At 43.3% G+C, this 24,228-nt stretch overlaps 1 protein-coding gene across 5 annotated transcripts in view; it reads right to left on the minus strand.

Annotated features, from left to right (window-relative positions):
• The window catches only part of sipa1l2 (signal induced proliferation associated 1 like 2), a 393,092-nt gene that overhangs the window by 166,384 nt on the left and 202,480 nt on the right, over positions 1 to 24,228 (minus strand). For all 5 annotated transcript variants that reach the window (XM_067984149.1, XM_067984146.1, XM_067984148.1 and 2 more), the window contains exon 8: positions 15,662 to 16,238. In XM_067984149.1, coding sequence (XP_067840250.1) covers positions 15,662 to 16,238 — 577 coding nt within the window. The remainder of the gene's footprint in view (positions 1 to 15,661; positions 16,239 to 24,228) is intronic.

Consider the following 24,228-nt stretch of genomic DNA (forward strand, 5'->3'; position numbering starts at 1 on the left):
ATCACTGTCATCAAATGAACCAATTTGTGCCAACTGTGCAGCTGGAACAGATAAACTGTGTGCCATTCTTGTATACAATAGTGGAGTTCACCAGATCTAACTTCCCATGGTCTCTCCAGTTGGGCAGCTTATTTCTATTTTTGTTGTTCATACTGTACCAGTACGAAATTTTCTTTCTATCCAAAAAGGCAGATAAAGCCAGCCTGTTAGAAAATATACCGCTGAATGGTGCAGATTTGGTACTTGCGGTATAAACAGTTTAGTTAAAGTGAGATGCAAAAATGAATCCAACTCGTGATTATGGGATGCACCTTTTATTGATGTTTCCGCACATTCATTCCAAACTTAGTTGGAAATGCAAACTGAAAGTGGAAAAAGAGCCGTCAATTTCTGTACTAATACGAGAAGCTAAAATGCTCAATTTGAAAGGCATTTCTTTTAGAAAACGGCTCCACTGCTTCCCATCAGCAGTAGATTAAAATAACATTAATCCCATAAACACCCAGCCATCTATATTCAGCGCAATAGTACAGGGTTTACTAGTCAAACAACCCCTCCCCATCCTGAACTTTATCATTTTACTGCAGTTTCAGAATATTAGTTTAGAAAACTCTAAAATTGCAATCACATTTCCAGTATAATGTAGAACGGGAAATGTTCATGGTAAAACTATTTGTGATTTGAACCAGAGCAATTGACCTTTTTGGTCTTATGCAGACGATTCTGGAGTTATGACTCAAATGTCTCTTCCCCGAGGGCTACAGAACAAGATTCTGTTCACCAACTCAACAACATACTTTCCCCAGAGGGAGGGGCTACAGAGAAGATGGATGTACACCAGCAGCTGCTGCAGGCTACAACAGTAACCAAACACCCACAGAAAAAGGATAGCCTTGTACAGCCCTGCGCCACTAACTCTACCACCTCAGCCCATCCCTACCCACTCTGATCCCAAAGTGTGTCAAACTGCTGTTCCAATATGTGCAACCATGAAAATAGACTTGTGTTATAGGCCTGGTGAGCAGAGTCTCCTGGAAGAGGCACATTTGCCCATGTGCTCCTGTGAATGCCATGAAAAAAAAGGTACAACTGAAAACAAACTAAAGGAGTTGATTGTTTTTGGACTTTCCTCTCAATCCCAGTCATGGATCCATGTAGCAGGCGCACTCACTTAATTTTTGAGATTCTATTTGACTGCACGAGCTAGCAAACCTCACATCTTCATGGCGCCTTGCATTACAGCGTTTACTCCACCTTCCAGAAAGGACTAACTTCCAAACAAGATTCTCAAATTGATAACCTGGCACAAATCATTTTTTTATTATGTGGCTCAATAATCAAATTCAGAACAAAACTGGATGTGAGGGAAGGTATCAGCATAGGAAGAGGCCATTCAGCCCATCACACTGGTGCTGGGTCTCTGAAACAGTTATCCACTTTGACCCATTCCTCTGCCCTTTCCTCAGCCTTTAAATTGTTCTTTCCCCAATATTAATCCACTTTTCCTTAAACTCTATTGTGGATTCTGCTTTCCCCCAGTGTTTTTGATAAGACATTCAGCTACTTAGGGGTTCAGGTACATAGATCATTGAAGTGTCATGAACAGGTGCAGAAAATAATCAAGGCGGCTAATGGAATGCTGGCCTTTATATCTAGAGGACTAGAGTACAAGGGGGCAGAAGTTATGCTGCAGCTATACAAAACCCTGGTTAGACTGCACCTGGAGTACTGTGAGCAGTTCTGGGCACCGCACCTTCGGAAGGACATATTGGCTTTGGAGGGAGTGCAGCGTAGGTTTACTAGAATGATACCCGGACTTCAAGGGTTAAGTTACGAGAAGAGATTACACAAATTGGGGTTGTAGTCTCTGGAGTTTAGAAGGTTATGAGGTGATCTGATCGAAGTTTAAGATATTAAGGGGAACTGATAGGGTGGATAGAGAGAAACTATTTCCGCTGGTTGGGGATTCTAGGAGTAGGGGGCAGAGTCTAAAAATTAGAGCCAGACCTTTCAGGAGCGAGATTAGAAAACATTTCTACACACAAAGGGTGGCAGAAGTTTGGAACACTCTTCTGCAAATGGCAATTGATACTAGCTCAATTGCTAAATTTAAATGCGAGATAGATAGCTTTTTGGCAACCAAAGGTATTAAGGGATATGGGCCAAAGGCAGGTACATGGAGTTCGATCACAGATCAGCCATGATCTTATCAAATGGCGGAGCAGGCATGAGGGAGCTGAATGGCCTACTCCTGTTCCTATGTACCAACAACCCTCTGCAGAAAAAGTTTCTCTTCACCTCTCCTTTTGCTCTTTGGTGATCTTAAATTGATGCCTCTAATTACTGACTTACTAACCGGTGGAGATAGTTTTTTCCTGGGATAGGCTCCCCTATAAAAAATTCCAAATGCTACATTCTGGTTAATTTTAAACATATCGATACTTAATAATTGATGGATATTTTATTCTGCTCCAGTTTTCTCCCCCATTGCCCAAGTACTCCTCACGGCCTTCCGCCCTCCAAACTGCTGCAACTGACTTCTCCTCTTCCCCCTCAGGTGCTATTGCTGACCTCTTCTCTACCACCCTCCCCACAAGTGTTATTGCTTTTGGCTTCTGACCGCTCTGCCCTGCCCTGCACTGCCCCCTCCCAACTTCTGATCCTGACATCTCCTTTCCCTCCAACCTTTCCAGAAGCACCATTCTGACTTTCCCTCCCACTCCAAGGCAGCGTTTGATGCCGCAACCAAACTCCTAACTGCTGTGATTAACTACGCTGTACACATGGTGAGCAGGAATTCCTAGTCATGCAAGAATTCTACCCCCCCCCCCCCCCCCCCACTGCACAGCGCCCACAAACACAGTGGGAGTGCCAGTAGGTAGGATCTTGGGAGCAGCACATGGGTGAGGGACCTGGTCTCCAAAATACTGACTGTCCCATGTCAAACGTGAACGGCCTGTTTGTAAAGGAAAGAAAGGACTTGTATTTATATAATGCCTTTCACATTGTCAGGATATCCTAAAGCAACTCATAGCTACTGAATTGTCTTGCGTGTGTTTTAAAGCTTTCAATAAAATTTTTACTTGAAGGCGACAGTCGGTTTCAAAAGCCTGGGTTTTGACTGGACACATTTAAAATTACATAAACAATGAACTTCCAGTGTTCTGTAAGGTCATTTTCATTTATTTACGGAAACTTGTGTTCGTTAAAGACTATATAAAAGTCAGTTAACTCCAATGGTGCATTTCTGGTACAATCTGGGAGAGCATACAGGAAATTGCAATCCCCAGGCCATAATTTTCCATCCACTAATTTTAACAAGCAGACCGTTTATGCTGAAACAATAAGATCAGTGGCTGATTGGGAAAGTGGCAAGGGGATACCCGACATGTAAGGGTTTGCCATCTGATAATTTGAACGGGGACAATGGCATTTTGGGTTCCATATCCGATAAGAGTGAGACCCTGATCCCTGCAATATTGCCAGATCTCAGCAAACTCCATATGCTTCAAAATCCTCTCCCAAGTCCTGATTGACCCCAGCACCTCGCTCATTAGACATCCTCCATTTGTAAATCCCATAACCCTGCTCAGTGCTCACATAACCCTAGGCTTCAATCCCAGTGCTCCCTGATCCCAAACCTTGAGAACTCATTGCAGAAACTCTCCAATGTCCCCACATAGCAGGATCCTTCTGCCAGTGAGGATCTTCACAAAGTTTTCTTGCTTTTCTCTGGTTATTTACCTCCATCAGGATAGTTAATGGTAGGACAAACTGTATATTTTAAAAATTGATACTTTTTTTCCACCTAGTCTGATTATGTAGTTATACACAAGAATAGGAGAAACTTTAGGAGCAGGAAAAGGTCAATAAATCTTTGTCCATCTATGGATAGGTGAACCCCACCCAACTGCTTTCTCACCATCTCTCAATCCTTTCTCGCTCCAGAAATATATTCAATTATATCTTGAATCTAACCTACACAATCTACTTCAAAGGCCTCCACTGATAATTTATGCCACAAATCCATTACTCTTTGATGAAAAAGTTCTGCCTGATTTCCCTCTTACTCCTGATTTCCTAATTTCTAACTTGTGTCCCCTGGGATTGGAACTTTTCATCCTAGTGAACAATTTTGGAAATTACTTTTGTAATCTTGAAACTTCAATTAGATCACCTGGAAGTCTCTTGTTTCAAAAAGAAAACAAGCCAAAACTCCTTATCCTTTCCTCATAACTTAAATTCCTGGTGATCAGAATCACCATGGCCCAACTTCTGTATCCTCTTAAGGGTAATAAGGTATGAAAGCGGAGAAAAAGGGATTAATGAAGAAAATAAACCTATAATGAACCATGTACAACATTACCACGAAGTGAACTGATCTACAAGAAGTATTAGCTTTTTAAGGGTTGACACTGTTCATACTTAATCAGACTGCTCTCATGCTAAAAGAACATGCATAAAACCAACACCTTCACTGTGTGCTTGAGGACCCCAGTATTAATATTAATTTATGATAAATATTACCAAGTTATGACATGGCAAACGTTTATTTCCTTTTCTTAGCAAGAAGCATTTATGCAGGAAAGCATTGAATTTTCTTTAAATTTAATCTTACACCTACTACTGATGAACAATAGTCTGCGCTGGATGGGAGAGGGGGAGCAGTGATCAACAGCCATTTGAGGAATGGAGCACTAGAAGAACTGGAAGTAAGATAAAGTTAAAATTAATCACGACATAAAATGAAGTGTAGCTGCCAATTACAGGCTTCAGATCATTTATACATGTGCCATCGTTCCTACTAAGCAATAAGAACCATGCCAATTCTAGGCCTTAGATTTCACTCACTACAGGTGATTGGGTGGCTCGGAGCATAAAATAGGCACTAGTCCCACCCTGCTGAAAACCCGCCCATGCCAACATTTTCCAGTGGTGGGGGTGGGGAACAGAAGAGAGGAAGGGGGAGAAACACCTGCCACTAACAGGCTTCATTTGAAGGTTTTTTGGGAGCGTGTCTGTCACGTACAACATTTCCTGGCCTTCTGGTGGTGTGGGACGTCCCCCATTTGATATGGGCAACGATGCGTATACTCAAAATAATGGAAAGGACGCAGTACTAAGATGGGAAGTCTATTTTAGCCATTTCTTAACCACCTGTCTTCATTTATTTTTATTTTCTCACTGTTGGCACTTCATGAGCGTTTGTCCCAATTGCTGTAAACTATTTATTCTTTTGCCCCCAGAACCATTATTGGCATCAATAGGTTTCCCAATGGAAATCCCTTTATCTGATATGTTTGGAAGAGAAGGAGGCCCTACAGAGGGTGCCAAGGTCAGGCTGCACAGGACATGTTTTGTGCCCACCCACTGGTGCCCACAACTGCATCCGCAGACAGAGGTGAACATATTGAACTTTGGCAGACCATGAGTGCTAGCAAAGGCTGAAACAGCAGACCCAAGGGCACAATTAACGTGTGAATGCCTAACCATGTTGTATGTTTTCAGTGGCACTAAATGAAAGCAGGCATGCCAGTGTAGCCTGATTAGCAGCACCCCAGATGCCACCAACCATTTCTACAGGTCCTGACACTCCCAACTGACAAGAACAACTTGCATTTATATCGCACTTTTCCTACATTCCTAACATAGGGAAACATCCCACGGTGTTTCACAGAGGTAAATGGACACCAAGCCAAGGGAGAAGATATTCGGACCAGTGGCCCATTTTATCATCTTGTGGTTAAGTACTAAGTGGAAAAGAAAAGGTTAATGCTGAACATTACTTCCAGTTAAACCACTCCAGGCACTTATGCATAAAATCTAGGCTGACACTTCAGTGCAGGATGGAGGAAGCGAAGCACTGTCAGAGGTGCTGTCTTTCAGTTGAGACATTAAACAAAGGTCCCATCTACCCTCTCAGTTGGAAGTAAAAGATCCCACGGCGCTATTTCTTAGACGAGCAGGGAAGTTCTCCCTGGTGTCCTGGCCAATATTTATCCCTCAACCAACATCACTAAAACAGATTATCTGGTCATTATCTCATTGCTGTTTGTGGGACCTTGCTGTGTGCAAATGGGCTGCAGTGTTTCCTACAATACAATAGTGACTACATTTCAAAAGTACCTCATTGGCTGTAAAGTGCTTTTGGATATCCTGAGGTCGTGAAAGGCGCTATATAAATGCAAGTTCGTTCTTTATTTCTAACTGCAGAGTGAACAGCACCTGGAAAAGTCTTTCAGCTTGGGTAGTGGAGGGAAAAAAAATTAGAAATCATTCAGTAGGTAACTAGATGCTGCAATGCAGGGGTGGGGGGGAAAGTCAGAAGGGCTCCTTTATCTGTATTATCTCGGTAACTGTAAGAAAAATTTCCTTTATAAAAAATGCCATGATATACACTGGCATTCAGAACAATTGCGCAATTTGCAGTCAGACTGATTATTGGATAATTTTCAAAAACATTACGTAAATGATTGTAAGGCTTATGAGTGGAGCCATAATCATTGCAAAGCAGCAAAATAATTGTACATCCACTTTCAATGAGAGCTGAAATGTGCTATACTCAATGTCAAGGACAACTAAAAAACACATTCAAATGGATTTGCTTCGCTGGGAGCCAAGAAAAGCAATTTATACAGATTATTAGAGAATTGTTTTTCTTTCATTTAAAATGGCTGGAACATTAAAAAAGATTTTAAACAACTTGTTGCAGTCAGACTTTATTACACATATCACCGATAGGTACATATTTGAGTGTACACACAGTTCAGCTGCGACTTTTTAAAAAAAAAACACGAGATATCAAAGCTAGTTCAGGGCCCGGGGCACGTGCAAGGCACGGAGGTCAGCGCACGGACACGTGCGCATTGCGCGGCGGTGAGCGCAATGACACGTGCGCATTGCGCGGCGGTCAGCGCAATGACACGTGCGCATTGCGCGGCGGTCAGCGCAATGACACGTGCGCATTGCGCGGCGGTCAGCGCAATGACACGTGCGCATTGCGCGGCGGTCAGCGCAATGACACGTGCGCATTGCGCGGCGGTCAGCGCAATGACACGTGCACATTGCGCGGAGGTCAGCGCAATGACATGTACATCGCATGATGATCAGTGTAATGACATATGTACAATGCATGGAGGTCAGTGTAATGACACATGTACATCGTATGGAGATCAGTGTAATGGTACATTCACAATGCAGTTTCTTGATGTGCTCTCAGCTGAGGCTGAGCAGATTCCCGATATATGCTCCTGACCTGTAGTAGCGGTGCAGAAGTGGAAACATTTGGTCTTTAATGCACATTAGTGAGTTTGCTGACTTCTGCAGACTTTTACACAACTTTCCATAAGCAAATATAAAGAACCTCATAAAATGTTCAAAAGTCCATTGTTTACTCTAAAATGGCTCACAGATTTTTTAACTGAATATATAATAAAAATAAAGCGATAATTGACTAAAAAAATTCCATTCTGGATAAACAGCCTTTGATTTCCTTTGCAACCATCAACAAAGAAACCATGAACACAGCTGTTGCCTCTCACAGCATTTCATAACAATATCATCACTTGTCTGAAATAAAGCTTTGAGAATTAAATCTCCAGCTTCCTTCAAGGCCTTGGGAAAAATTCACATCTCTGAACTCCTCCCAGGATGAGGGACACACCGCTTTACCCTTCAGCTTCTGGTGATGCTTAGCTTGTTCACTGGGAAATTCTGCTAACTGCACATGCTCAAGATGCAGAGATGTGGTTCAAAGCTCACTAACTATAGAAGTAAAAATACTCAGTCAAAGTCCAGGCTTTTGAGAGTCTTCAAGTGAAGTGGGGTTAGAAGGCAGGGGAATAATTGGATCAGAGCTAGTTTTTATAAAATGTGTGTGAATTGGAACAGGTGAGACAATTTAAATATCTGGGAAGTATAATGACTGAAGATGGCAGATGTGCCCAGGAGGTGAGAACTAGGATCACAACGGGAAAGATACATTTAATAGAAGGAAGAGGATATTTACTGGACAACCAAATCGAGAGCTTAAGAAAAGATTAGTGGTGAGTTTGACATGAGTATGGTGCTAAAACATGGACCCTAAGGGAAGAGGTGGTGAGGCTTCTACAGAGTTTTGAGATGTGGATTTGGAGATGCATGGAGAAAGTAAAGTCAATAGATATGACAAGTAATGAGGCGGTGTTGCCTATGATACAAGATGAACGTAGTTTGATTTTTATCAGAAAAGGGCAAATTAATTGGATTGGGCATGTGCTGAGAGGAATTGGGTGTTGGAAGAGGTGATAGAAGGATGGAGGGAAGGAAAAAGACCAAGAGGGAGGAAAAGAAGGATGCTTCTGGACCACCTGAAGAATGGGAGATCTTATGAACAATTGAAGAGAGAAACGTAAGACAGAGTAGTTTGGAGGAGGAAGAATTGAGCCAGAACATGCCTTAGGCAGACCACTGATGATGATGATATTAATGATAATGTAAATTGGGGCTCAGATTCAATAAACAGCTTAGACCAGGGAGCCCTACCGAGGTTCAGAATCGATGCTTAGATTAGTACAACTTTGACACACATCTTGTGACCGTTTTCGAACCATCGTTAACATTGCCTCCCTTCGCTCACTGTTTCTGGCATTATGGCTACAATCTGGTATTACACTGATTACTTTTCACATTTTTTTTAAAACTTGAATTGTAGCTGTTATATACAGCACAAGCTGCAGTGAGAGGGTGGGAGAGGGGTGTGCAAATCCAGCTGTGGCTGGGTGCAAGTGCAGGTGATCGATAGACACCCTTTGCAATGCTTTGGCTTGTCATCTGATCCCATCCAAAGAATTCCAGCCTTGTGAATCACCCTACAATAACAGTTCTTTGTACTGAATGCAAGTATTTCAGGAATTGCATATGATCCCCGATTAGGGACTCCTAACAGGCACAGAGTCCTACACAGACAAAACTAAAAGCTGACAATTCTTGCCTGTTCCACACTTGTGATAAAATTGCAAGGAAGAAATACAATATTTCCTAGAAATCCTTCTTCTGCTCTTCCTGATACATCGACAAGGGCAACGTTGTAGCTTACGGTGGGACGTGTACATTCTTTTCTGTATATGTTTTGATAGTCTAGTGTAATCTGTCCTCTTTATTTGACTTGGTAGAGTGGTTGTGGGGAAAGATGATGATAACCTCAGCATCTGTACATTCAAATAAAAAGATTTTCTTTGTTTTTCAGCAAAATGCTTTTCACTGTTAACATGAAAAGGATTACACAATATGCCCTCCCCAAAAAAAGAAAACCATTCACTAAATGATCAGTATTCACACTTAGTAAAACCTTCTAAATGGGGGAAAATTAGAGCTCCATAGGGGCTGGAATCAGCTCCCAGATTTTAAAAACTATGTTAGGGAGCTCCACCAGGGCTTAATCAATTCCACATTGAACGGTACTAGAATCAGCGCTCAGATTTTTTTAAAATTCCGATTTTAAAAAAAAATGGTACCAGGGATGAGGGACTTCAGTTATGTGAAGTGATTGGAGAAGCTGAGGTAATAAATCCTTTAGGGATTGGAGCACAACAAAGTCACTGATCACAGGGAGGGGGCATGGGGCGGTGGGCGCGGGGGTGGGGGGGGTGGGGAAGAGCCGGGTTGGGGAGTGCAGCAAGGGGGTTGGGCTGAGGAGTACAAAGAAGGGGTGAGAAGTGGCTGCAGCAGGAAGCGGGATGCTATCAAGATGGCATTCAGAAAAATTGCTTGAGTAGTCTGATTGGTTTGTTTTGTAGTCACTGCTGGTTCCTGACTGGTTGTTTTAACAAAATATTATGTGATTGATTGGTTTGGTTTAAGTGGGTTGTTGGTATGTGATTGGCATCTTTTCCTACCCTGTCTATATTTGAGCAAATCAGGTGTACGGGTGACTGATACTCTGCACATGTGATCATTTCCCGAATGTTACAGCCGTGTGCAAATGTGAAGAGTTTTGAATGTTGTGATTATATTAAACATCGTGAACAGGTCAGCTGTCCGCTTCTTTGTTAGATAGAATCATACAGCACAGAAGGAGGCCATTCGGCCCATCATGCCTGTGCCACCTCTTTGAAAGAACAGAAGGATAAGGCCTCATTTTCTCCTAATTAGTTATTTTCTACTTTTGCTAGTCACCAATCATATTAAACAAAGCCTTTGCCAGGCATGCCCCCTCCAAACTTACTAGCCAATCACACTGCAGCAATTCCAGTTCCTCACCCACTTTATTACACCCCCCTAAAATGAACTAAAATAGAATAACATAACATAAAAAATTAAAGACTTCACAAACAAAAATCACACATTTACCTATAAACCTCCCATTCCCACATTCCAGTTGGTTCAATGGCTTTTCTTCTCCTTCACCCCACATACAAAATGAGAAAGTTTGATCCTGGATATTTCCTCCCCCATAGCAGACAACACTACAACCTCTAAGTCCAGGTTACAGCTTTAAATGGGTCTTGACATAGTAGATGACGTATACATAGCAGAGCTAAAGCACACGCATGCTGCCAACACAATCTCTGCCTATCTGGCCCTCTCCACCCGCTTGCCTGGTTCTTTCCACAGATCTGATCTCATTGTAAGAGATTACTGCAGGGAAAGTGCACAGCTGCTGATCATTGAAGGAAAGGGGAGCAGTTGGCAAAGGAACACTGGAGTAACAGAGAAAGCATCAGGAGCAGTGAGAGGGAGAGAGAAACACACAGAGGAAGGAGAGAGTACCAGAGTCAGAGTAGCCAAGAGCAGAACAAAACGACAGCAACACAAAAAATGCAGTACACACAGCAGCTCCCCCACATCAGGGTTGGCGAAGCCCACTCCTTACAGGCGCAAATCACACTGATTGGCTACAACTCTCAAAATGCACTGAAGAATGAATTTAAAACTGGACATGAAGAGTGGAGCTTAAACGGGAAATTCATTCTGTATATGCCTCACTTTGCAGTCGATCAAGAAAACCCCATCTTTAATCTTTTAAAACCTAATGAGAAGTGCCACCTTGCCAAAACCTTTCCTATTTTGGCAACACATTCTGCGCTATCCAAGGGGCACAACCATGAAACATTCCCTTTTCCATGCTCATCCTTTCCCCAGGTCTCCCCCTAACTCCAACTCTCCTATTATGGGAGCCGCCCGGGCGGCTGAGCCACAGGGGGAGCCGCCCGGGCTGAACGAGAGGAGCCGCCCAGGCTGGCTCCAATGCCAAGTTTCCCTTCGGCAGACTGCCAGGCCTGGTCTTGGCACCTCCATCATACAGCTCGGTTCTGATCAGGGATGTGCTCTAAATCACAGGCATGAGCTTCTGTCCTACTTTAACAAGTTAGTTTTGTCCAAGCTCAAATATTTTGCAAATTGGATCTAAACCGTTGAGTTAGTATGGTTCTGTGATGTAACACACAGGATACTTGATCATTTTTGTGGCATTCATTTTATTTTAGTGTGCCTGGCGTAAAACTAAGATTATATTTTTATTGTAAGCCGAAGTATTATACCAGATTTCAGTGAATTATTCTACAATTACAACCTGGATTTCTAAACCTAGTCTACATTCCACTTCAGCAGCTGTCTTTACACAATAGGATCATGCATCTCTCCCGTAACTACATAAAGGAGCTGTTTTCAGTGAAATGTAAATTTATTCCATATGCTTGAATTCATCACAAGTGGTTTGTTTATGTACTTTTAAATTAAATTGAGATTACTCTTTCCACCGGCACAGTCATCTGATAATGACTGAGCAAATTCACCAGCAAACCCACTTTTGCTCCCTCTGAGGTATTCTGTTCATACAATTTCCCTCTTCCGTTCATGTTACCATTAGAAATTGGAGTCCTGTCAAGCTGATTCTCCCTCTCTCCCAAAGCTCTCCATCACAGGAATGCTGGAAGTGGACTTGGCTCTTAGCTGTTCTTCCACCGTCCGTTCCTAAGTTATTTCATCCTGTTTTCACCACTCTGTTTTAGGTTTCTCTTAGCCTAGCATGTACACTTCCATTCTCTCTCATACAGAATGGCACCTTCTAATTTCAACAGTAGACTGCACAGATTGTTCCACCTAACAGCATGTTACCATCCACATTGCTTCTATCTCCTGCAATTGGATGTCTGCTAAAAAATAGCTGATGGTTCAAGTTACAATACAAGACTTTGTTAAATATATGCTTAAATCAGATACAAATGAGGCATATGATTTGGGAGTTCTGGCATTCCAAAAAAAACCTTTTAATGTTAAGCTCTACAAGTCATTCATTCAGGCTTGTGGATTTGGTAGCCTAAAACCAGACCACTGTATCCAGTAACATATCTTCCATTTAGAATACTCAGGTCATTCAAAAATAGTGCAAATAAAAAACATATTTCCTCGTTTATGGTGTCAGAATTCAGGCTGTAATGTTTCTGTATCCTGCTGTGAAAGGGATGTCCAAGATGGAGCCACATGCAGCCTTCAAGCCGGTGCAACTCTGTCCTATTTGGGCTTATATTCATTCGCTGGTTTGTCCTGTTTGAATTATGTAGGTCCAGAGTTTTGGAAGAGGCTGCTTTTTGCACTGTTGCCTCATTGGTGGATAAATCCCAAGATCTGTTGGTGTTAGTAGCTGGAGGCATCTGCAGACTAATTGAATCACGGGCTTAAAACTTTGTACATGGCCCCGCAGACTCTGGTATGCAATTATGCGACCCAAGATGACGAAAAGTTTGGGTTACTCTTGTGCTTGTTGTATCGTATTTCCACGCTCTTCCCCGCCACAAGGCTACACATGCTGTGACATTGTCATTGTACGTGACAAGGTCAGTAGTATCACAGTACTCAGACAGGAGTTGTCAGCGGGCCAGATGGTCTATTTTTTGCAGCTCACACCCAGTCGCATATCACTGAATTTACCGTCACTGTGACTCCAGTGTCCTTGTTTTTAAATCCTTCCATGGCCTTGCCCCACCCTACCACTGCAATCTTTGCCAGCCTTACAACCCCACCCCCACCCACTGAATATTCCGTCCCTCGGACTCTAGTCTCTTATCCCACCTCCATCCATCCTACTATCGGTGGCTGTTCCTTCAACCACCCGGGTCCCATTCTCTGGAATTCCCTTCCTAAATCTTTAAAAACCCTCTCAAAAGCCATGTCCTGTACCAAGTTTTTGGTCACCCCATCTAACCTCTCCTTTCTGACTTGCCTGCTTTCCTTGCATCCATGTATGAAGTGCCTTAGGACACTATGTACATTGAAGGTGCTATATAAATGCAAGCTGTTGTTGTTATCTGACATCCCAAGTACGGAACTATGATATTTCTACTGCAAAAGTACACCATGTGTGATTTGCAAGTACTGAATTTGAAAGTATAGGAGACAAAAATTCAATGTTTGTGCGTCAAATTTAAGAAATGCACCAGCAGGATATTTAAAACCTTTGCTTGCAACACTTCTAACCATCAGTCCTCAGCTGGAAACACCTTACTCTTTGAAAATGGCTCTTCAATTGAAATAGATCATTGATCAGAAATACGAGATCATAAATTACCATATTTCCCTCAATTAGAAATGGTTTAACGGGCTGCCAGTGATGGTCACTATGATGCATAAACCATAACTATTTCTCCAAATAACAACTATACACAAAGCACACCCCTGGATCCATATGCAGTGCATACTGTCTCAACCAATTAGAGCATCCATACCATCACCATGTCAATCTTCACAGTCCTGAGTCTCCATTGGCTGGAGAACCACCCATCTGAGCCAGTCAGAGGCTAAATATCTATAATGTGGATTCCATTTCCAGAATGGACAATAGAGAACCCAAAGGAGGAGGAAAGTGACAAAAGTATTTCAACATTTTTAAAAAATGAAATGAAAAAGTTGAAAGGGACCATATTATTTAGGAACAGCTAAATGTAAAATAATAAAAACAGAATGGAGAGAATGGGACAAAAGTGGAACGTTACAAATTTTGGGCCTGCCTAAGTGGTCTGAGCGTCTTACGTTCAGGAGCATGCCTGTACTGCCCAATATCTAATTATACGATAGTGTACAGATATAGCAAGAGCCTACATGCAGCATTGACCCACTCTTTCCCACTTTCTCCTGTTCCCCCACCCCGGCCCAAAGTCATGCATCTCCTTAAAAAGGCAAAACAAAATGAAGAGGAAAAACGTTTGGCCAATTTAGGAAAAGGCTCTGGGAAATTCCCCTCTGACCCCTGAAGGCAATCAAACTCATTAATGATCCCAGCTATCCCTCATCTACATTTTGTAACGTGAGCTGTTCTCCACTCTCAGGAATTCGCCCAGCACCCTTTTGAAGTGAATTCATGTATTTTGGTAATGTATTCCAGATGTCAATCACACTGAAAATGAATACTTCTTGCCATCTAATCTAACTCCCCCTAGTTCTCCCAACCCTACTCAGCTCAAATAACCTATCTGGTAAATGGTGCCCGTGTAGAGCTGCTTCCATTAATGACTACCCTGATGCTTTAGTTTGATTACTAACCAATCACAGCTCCCTCTATCACCACCATAAGATGCTGTATTATCTTTTCCCCACAAATCACAAACTGCTTTCTGAAAAAAAATTCTACTACTATTTTCCCATCGAACTAAAATTTTTAACATCCAAAATAAGGGTTTAAACAAAATTTTAAAAATTTGTTTTTTTTAAAAAACAACATGGAGAATGGTTTTTCAAGTCTTTTATTATCTTCAGTAAAGCCTTTACTTCAAGGCCATTGCCTCTCCCAAAAGCCAGGGTTGGAATTTATATTTTGTTAAATGTAGATTGTGCAGTTTGAGCATGTGCAGTGTACCCAATTTCCCAGGATGCTTCAGTATCATTCAGTCAGTTGAACAGTTGAATATTTTTCATTAGCTTCTAGCAGTTTTTGCTCAGTTGCTTTTCAAAATTATTGGAAGAGGTGCTAGAGTTTGGGGGAGAAGAGGAGAGGAGAGATAGAGTCAAAAAAGCAAGAGGAAAGTCAGAGAAAGGTGCAGCAACACAAGGAGTTAAGATTAAAGAGGAAGAGGAAGGTTAAAATGGTCTTTCCACTCCCACCAGCTCCGTACTGCTCAAAAAGGCTCGGAAACACATTTACCCACCCTTTGGTGGACTGCTGTACTGACGGATGTTGTTCCATCTCTGAAATAATGACATTAGTGCTTACAAGAGCTAGCGGAGAGAGTACATTCCAACAGCAGTTAAGGCTACAGGGAATAAGGGGTGGGGGTACGATGATCAACAGCAACGGAGTGACTGCAATCATTGGCTGTTTGTAATAAATGTCAATTAGCTTGGCAAATGCCACCAAAGTTCAAGATTGATAATTTAATCCATTGAGTACAAACTGCCCCTTCCAACTATGTGCATTTTCTATCACAATAAGTGTTGAGAAAATTATAAGCTAGTAGCAGAGCAATGGTCTAAACCAAGGAACATTCCGAGATGGACAACATTCCTAAAATAAGTTAAATTATTGCAAACTGGCTATGTTTTATATTTACACTGAATCTTACCTTGGAATTAAGAGGGTTACAAGAGAAAAGGGCATCAAGTCCACATCAAAATTAGGATTTAAACTTGTCATACAAGAGTAAATCATACTAAAATTAACGGTAATGATGAAAATATTTAATCGTCTTACCTCAAGCCTTTGTACTATTTCCCTGATGTCATCTGCACAGTTTTCCATAGCAGACAACAGAATGCATTCTCCTCTTTCATAAAATATTTTTATGGTCATTAATCCAGAGGTCCAGCCAATGACATCCCTACACGAGCAATTAAACACGACATTTTTGGAGTCTTGCTCTACGAGTACGATGAATTCATTGGAGATTCCGAGAAGACATTCAATATCGTTAGACTGGCCGAAGTCCCGAGCAATAACATTCCACACAATAGCTCCAAAACTGTACAGCTGCGCATCCTTCCGGGGTCTTGACTTCTCCTTCTTCTTTGCCCCAAGTGTGATGAAGCTGAATTTCACAGAAGAGTCGACCGTAGCTGTGGTTACAAAGTTTTCTGCCAGATCCTTCAAGTACTCCTGCCTTGTTCTGGTGGCCATTGCCCGAAACTTCTCAGATTTGTGTGCTGCATTTTCTGCGTTGATAACTTTGGCAAGAAGAAAGTCCCTGAACACTGCTGATTTGGGAAAGGTGACTCCTTTGGGAATAGGTGGGCCAAATGGTGGCACATCTTTAGACCTGGAGACAGCCACACTGTTTAAAGAGACACCTGCATTAGATTTGTAAACACAACTTCAAACTACAGCAAGTACAGTTTGAATTTATTATATGAAAGAGAGGACAAAAATAAAATACAGATGACTGACATAATACCACATCTGTATTGTGTCAAAATACATCTGAGACCCTGGTCTGGAAGGCTCAGTAGAACACGAGGTACATCTTTTCTTTTATTATTCGTTCATGGGATGTGGGCGTCGCTGGCAAGGCCGGCATTTATTGCCCATCCCTAATTACCCTTGAGAAGGTGGTGGTGAGCTGCCTTCTTGAACTGCTGCAGTCCGTGTGGTGAAGGTTCTCCCACAGTGCTGTTTGGAAGGGAGTTCCAAGATTTTGACCCAGCGACGATGAAGGAACGGCGATATATTTCCAAGTCGGGATGGTGTGTGACTTGGAGGGGAACGTGCAGGTGGTGTTGTTCCCATGTGCCTGCTGCCCTTGTCCTTCTAGGTGGTAGAGGTCGCAGGTTTGGGAGGTGCTGTCGGAGAAGCATTGGCGAGTTGCTGCAGTGCATCCTGTGGATGGTACACACTGCAGCCACTGTGCGCCGGTGGTGAAGGGAGTGAATGTTTAGGGTGGTGGATGGGGTGCCAATCAAGCGGGCTGCTTTATCTTGGATGGTGTCGAGCTTCTTGAGTGTTGTTGGAGCTGCACTCATCCAAGCAAGTGGAGAGTATTCCATCACACTCCTGACTTGTGCCTTGTAAATGGTGGAAAGGCTTTGGGGAGTCAGGAGGTGAGTCACTCGCCGCAGAATACCCAGCCTCTGACCTGCTCTCGTAGCCACAGTATTTATATGGCTGGTCCAGTTAAGTTTCTAGTCAATGGTGACCCCTAGGATGTTGATGGTGGGGGATTCAGCGATGGTAATGCCGTCAAGGGGAGGTGATTAGACTCTCTTGTTGGAGATGGTCATTGCCTGGGACTTGTCTGGAGCGAATGTTACTTGCCACTTATCAGCCCAAGCCTGGATGTTGTCCAGGTCTTGCTGCATGCGGGCTCAGACTGCTTCATTATCTGAGGGGTTGCGAATGGAACTGAACACTGTGCAATCATCAGTGAACATCCCCATTTCTGACCTTATGATGGAGGGAAGGTCATTGATGAAGCAGCTGAAGATGGTTGGGCCTAGGACAGCGCCTTGAGGAACTCCTGCAGCAATGTCCTGGGGCTGAGATGATTGGCCTCCAACAACCACTACCATCTTCCTTTGTGCTAGGTATGACTCCAGCCACTGGAGAGTTTTCCCCCAGATTCCCATTGACTTCAATTTTACTGGGGCTCCTTGATGCCACACTCTGTCAAATGCTGCCTTGATGTCAAGGGCAGTCACTCTCACCTCACCTCTGGAATTCAGCTCTTTTGTCCACGTTTGGACCAAGGCTGTAATGAGGTCTGGAGCCGAGTGGTCCTGGCGGAACCCAAACTGAGCATCGGTGAGCAGGTTATTGGTGAGTAAGTGCACCTTGATAGCACTGTCGATGACACCTTCCCTTACTTTGCTGATGATTCAGAGTAGACTGATGGGGCGGTAATTGACCGGATTGGATTTGTCCTGCTTTTTGTGGACAGGACATACCTGGGCAATTTTCCACATTGTCGGGTAGCTGCCAGTGTTGTAGCTGTACTGGAACAGCTTGGCTAGAGGCGCAGCTAGTTCTGGAGCACAAGTCTTCAGCACTACAGCTGGGATGTTGTCGGGGCCCATAGCCTTTGCTGTATCCAGTGCACTCAGCCATTTCTTGATATCATGTGGAGTGAATTGAATTGGCCGAAGACTGGCTTCTGTGCTGGTGGGGATATTGGGAGGAGGCCGAGATGGATCATCCACTCGGCATTTCTGGCTGAAGATGGTTGCAAACGCTTCAGCCTTGTCTTTTGCATTCATGTGCTGGACTCCGCCATCATTGAGGATGGGGATGTTTGCAGAGCCTCCTCCTCCCGTTAGTTGTTTAATTGTCCACCACTATTCACGACTGGATGTGGCAGGACTGCAGAGCTTTGATCTGATCCGTTGGTGGTGGAATCACTTAGCTCTGTCTATAGCATGTTGCTTCCGCTGTTCAGCATGCATGTCGTCCTGAGTTGTAGCTTCACCAGGTTGGCACCTCATTTTTAGGTACACCCGGTGCTGCTCCTGGCATGCTCTTTTACACTCCTCATTGAACCTCATCTGTCCATTAAGCAATCAGGAAATGAATATTTGGATTTTTTTTTTGCTTTACTGGCCTCGCTACAGGTTACCGATTCCAAAGCAAATTTGATTGAATTTGGAATTTGCTCATGGTCTCAACATGATTTATTCCATCTCCAACAAGAGAGCGTCTAACCACCTCCCCTTGACATTCAACGGCATTACCATCACCGAATCCCCCACCATCAACATCCTAAGGGGTCACCATTGACCAGAAACTTAACTGGACCAGCCACATCAATACTGTGGCTGCAAGAGCAGGTCAGAGGCTGGGTATCCTGACTCCCCAAAGCCTTTCTACGATCTACAAGGCACAGGTCAGGAGTGTGATGGAATATTCTCCACTTGCCTGGACGAGTGCAGCTCCAACAACACTCAAGAAGCTTGGCACCAACCAGGACAAAGCAGCCTGCTTGATTGACACCCCTTTCACCACCGGCGCACTGCGGCTGCAGTGTGTACCATCCACAGGATGCACTGCAGCAACTCGCCAAGGCTTCTTCGACAGCACCTCCCAAACCCGTGACCTCTACCACCTAGAAGGACAAGAGCAGCAGGCACATGGGAACAACACCACCTGCACGTTCCCCTCCAAGTCACACACCATCCCAACTTGGAAATATATCGCCGTTCCTTCATCGTCACTGGGTCAAAATCCTGGAACTCCCTACCTGACAGCACTGTGGGAGAACCTTCACCACTCGGACTGCAGCGGTTCAAGAAGGCAGCTCACCACCACCTTCTCAAGGGCAATTAGGGATGGGCAATAAATGCTAGCCTTGCCAGCGATGCCCACATCCCATGAACGAATAAAAAAAACACTTCCTGATCCCCATTTTTCTGCTCAATATATCTTTTAAAAGGATGTATCTAGACTGTCAAACTCCATTTTCTCCTTATATGTAGCTAAAATATTTTTGCGAATACTTTTTATTGCTACCTATAATCTACTTTTTGTTTTTTTACTACTTTTAATACCTTTGTTAGTTATCAATGGATTTTTGCTCCTTAAAATGACCGCCTGAGCCTTCGGTTTAAGTTTGACCTCCTTGGTGCTTAGTGTTGCTATTTGCCCCTTTATTTTATTGGGTTATACTTCTTTCCCTCAAAAAAATCAATTATTCTTTTACTGATTTTCACTTAATGCTCCCTCAAGCTCTTTTTACAGCTGCACACTGTGAATGGATTATTTTTGGCCATAGCCTATTATTGCAATAACAAACTTCATCATGAAATGGTTACTAGATCTGCGATTGTTATCCACTTCGAGGTCACTGGTCAGTTCTGATAGAGTCCAAGATTAGCATTTCCTGTAACCTCTCAATTGCATCTGCAGGTCACAAACTACCCCTTCATTTGGAGCTGCTAGTTTATAGTATTTGGCAAATTATTAATTTGTCTAACTAATACCACTAATCTATAAAACTGCAGTGAAACTATGCTTTTGTTTGGTGTTTAGTTTCCATTACCAATAATCCCACCCCTCCTCCTATATTAACATTCTATATACTCAAAGCTTCACCTCGTCCATTTTCTGCCGGCAGCCTTGCTTCATAACACAAACGAAAGCAAAGCCCGATGGCACTGGGCTACCAAATAAACAAAGCTGATTGACAGGCAGGGTCTGAAATTCTGTTGAATTCCATTATTTATCACAGGCATACTTGCTGACTGGACCAGTGATAAATGCTGGCACTGCTCATTTCTTACATAAAATGTCACTGTGCTGGTATCTACAGAACAGCTAGTCAAAAAAAAAATCAGTCTTCAAACTCATCCATAGATGAGCTGGAGAGGGGAGAAAATGTTTGCATTGTATACATGAAGAAACAAGAAAAGATTAATTAACCAGTGCAGCTCTTCTTTCAGGACTTTCTGATCATTTGTCCTCTGTTTCCTTTTCTTTGTAAAATCTCCTACCTATTTTCCCACTAGTTTTCACCTCTCCTGAAGGCGCCACCTCTTGTACCATCTCACACGTGGCAACCACAACTCTGGTACCTCACAGAAGTCCCCATTTCACACGCAAGCCAAACAGCAAGTATTAGCAGGTTATTCTGCCATGTGGTGCATTACAGCTAAGCTCAATTCTGTCCTCACCCGACATCCCACCCAAGCACCTTAAAAGCTACACAGTACAAAAGGGCTCATCTCAAAAAACTTCCAGCTTTGGAAGAAAAATCCTGCCAACAAAATTATATGAAGTTTTAACAAGTTGAATAGGACACGTCTTCAGAGAAGTAGGATTTGGTGTATTTTTTACTGTGGGAATCACAACTGTACCACTGCTTTACTGGGCAGTACACAATAACCAATTCAGGTCAACAAGGTGACCAGTTCAGGATATAAACACAGACGTTTCCAGGAAAACCAGTCCCAACGGATGTCAATTAGGACACACAATTGGGTTAAATTGAGCCTTTGGTAATATATCCGCTCAGAACACATAACCAAATCACTTTTTCACCATTAGCAGTGATGTTATATTGTTACTGCAACATGACCAATAGCTCATTCTTTTTAAGTGAACTGTGCTCTTTCGGAAGCAGAGGCATTGGTTTTAAAGATCACTTAATTTAGCACTAAATCAACGACCATTTGGGGGGAAAAAAAATACACTGTAACTAACTCAATGACTGAGCTTGGGCAACATTAATTTCCAATTAAGCAAGCTAGATGATGGTTAAAATAGTACATTAGTACAATATAGATCACAGGAATTAATTATGCCTTCAACATCCTGATCAAATTGCGCATTGTGTATATATGCAAAGCACCATGGACTGATGAGACACTAATTTGGCACTCAGCTCCCCACATGAGAAGGGGAGAGTGATTTCCTGTGCATAATTGTAGTGACATCGTAAATGTGTTCTTTCGAAATGGGCGTAAAATTTTGTTGCATGTAGCGCACTGAGGAAAACCACCCCCTTGGTGAATTCCACTACAATCAGAGATAGGTACAGAGGAGGGAGGTCATTTGACCCATCGAGCTCATCCTTCATAGAAACCTGAAATCCCCACCATAAGAGCATCTACATGCCTCTTTAATTACTCTGGGACCCTATCGAGAAGTCCATTCCAGGTATTGATCACTCTTGACGAAGAAAAGTTTCCCATCAGTCCTGAGCTTGCCTCTTATCAGTTTGTACCTACATTCCCTTTACGGCAGTCGTAGCTTGACTTGAAACAGTGTTAAGGATCAACTCTGTAAGGTTGTCTTTCATTTACATCTTTTCAAAACTCAGTCCTCTGATTTTACACATCAGCTTCATGGCCCATCTCTACACTACTTCTAGAACTAGGATGTTTCCCAGCCTCAATGAACAGAACTCAATCAAGTTTAAGGTGTGGCCGACTAGAGCATTACCATGATTGCCTCAGACTTACATGAGCAAATTCACTGATGCCACACTCAAAGGGACTGTAAATCGAAGATTGGGGCTACAGTGTTGTCATCCTATTACCAACCCGCAATCCCTTCAAGTGTATCTCCCCACTGAGAGCACAGGATCAGTGCATTTACCCTGTATTCTACTGACAGAATATAAAGCTTGACGATATAAAGCTCAGCATTTGATTGCTGCTCTACAATGACTGGACATGGTCAAGACTGAATCTACCCTTACTCCCAAATCTTTCATCTTGTCCCCAAGGTAGTTCAACACCATTATTAAGTATGTTCAGTGCTTTTTCTTCCCATGTGCAAGTCCTTGCTCTTGTATCCATACTAAATGTTATCTGCCATAGTTCCATCCACCTGCAAATATTGTCTAGGATCTTCTCCTACACCTAGGCTACCTCGGCATACTCTGAGTCTCTTCCCCACCATCCCATCCCAACTTTGACATCATCTGTGAATTTAACCAATTTACTTTGCGTTTCCAAATCCAGACCATGTGTGTAAATCAGAAATAGCAGCACTAATCCCAGGGCACTCTGCTCAAAGCATCTCCCCATCAATGATCCCATGGCTCGCTACTTGAGTTCACTGCTAGAGTAAACCATTCTTCTTGAATTATTTTTGCTCCCTTCATGCTACATATTTCCAATCAGCCTATCTGGTTAGACAGCTTATCCAACACCATGGAGTCTTATTTTCTTTAGTTCCCAGGTGTCTCTGACACAGAGCTAATCAACCTCCTTTGCTGTCAAATCTGTCCTTCCTGAACACTCGAAACTCTTGTACGTTGAACTCATCTGTTCCGAGCTCCGAATTACATCATAGTTCCCAATTGCTACAACAACCTTAAGTTCACTCAGCTGTTTCTAACACAGATTGCATCAGCCTCAACAGGTTAGGCCTATCCTTCACAGCATTCTTTTTCTTATTTGATCTTTCTATTATTAATACCCTTCCTTTTTGGTCTGTTTTGGTTATCTCTTCGCCCCACCATTGCCGTACAAGTTTAAATCCACTTCCATTGCTCTATTTACCATCTCTGTAAGGACAGTGGTGCCAGTCGGTTTAGGTGCAGCCCATCCCATACAAACAGCTTCACTCTGCTCCAAAACTTCACTCAATGTCCTAGGGATCTAAAACTCTTCCTTCTGCTTTATCTCTAGTCACACTTTGGTGTATCTAATCTGTTTCTGCTGAATTGGTCCAATGCATGGAGTAATCCTGAAATTAAGAATAAAACCGGATGGCCCACCCGGCATCGGACCACTGGGGTCTGGACACGACGAAGGCAAAAAGCCCAGTCGACCCTGCAAAGTCCTCCTCACTAACATCTGGGGACTTGTGCCAATATTGGGAAAGCTGTCCCACAGACAAGTCAAGCAACAGCCTGACATAGGTATGATTCTGTGAGTATGGCTTTCAGCCAATGTCCCAGACTCTTCCATCACCATCTCTGAGTATGTCCTGTCCCATCGGCAGGACGGACCCACCAGAGGTGGCAGTACAGTGATATACAGTCAAGAGGGTGTGGCACTGAGAGTCCTCAACATTGACTCTGGACCCCATGAAATCTCATGGCACCAGGTCAAACATGGGCAATGAAACCTCCTGCTGATTACCACCTACCGTCCTCCCTCAGCTGATGAATCAGTCCTCTTCCATGTTGAGCACCACTTGGAGGAAGCACTGAGGGTAGCAAGGGCACAGAATGTACTCTGGGTGGGGGACTTCAATGTCCATCACCAAGAGTGGCTCGGTAACACCACTACTGACCGAGCCCTGAAGGACATAGCTGCCAGACTGGGCCTGCGGCAGGTGGTGAGGAAACCAACACGAGGGACAGGCCTACTTGACCTCGTCCTCACCAATCTACCTGTTGCAGATGCATCTGTCCATGACAGTATTGGTAGGAATGACCACCGCACAGTCCTTGTGGAGACGAAGTCCCGTCTTCCCACTGAAGATACCATCTAACGTGTTGCGTGGCGTTACCACTGTGCTAAATGGGAAAGGTTCAAAACAGATCGAGCAGCTCAAAACTGGGTATCCATGAGGCACTGTGGACCATCAACAGCAGCAGAATTGTATTCCAGCACAATCTGTAACCTCATGGCCGGCATATCCCTCACTCTACCATGACCAACAAGCCAGGGGATCAACCCTGGTTCAATGAGGAGTGTAGAAGAGCATGCCAGGAGCAGCACCAGGCATACCTAAAAATGAGGTGCCAACCTGGTGAAGCTACAACACAGGACTACATGCATACTAAACAGCGGATGCAACATGTTACAGACAAAGCTAGGCGATTTCAGAACCAACGGATCAGATCAAAGCTCTGCAGTCCTGCCACATCCAGTTGCGAATGG

The sequence above is a fragment of the Heptranchias perlo genome, chromosome 5, assembly GCF_035084215.1.
Source record: "Heptranchias perlo isolate sHepPer1 chromosome 5, sHepPer1.hap1, whole genome shotgun sequence".
Taxonomy (NCBI): domain Eukaryota; kingdom Metazoa; phylum Chordata; class Chondrichthyes; order Hexanchiformes; family Hexanchidae; genus Heptranchias; species Heptranchias perlo.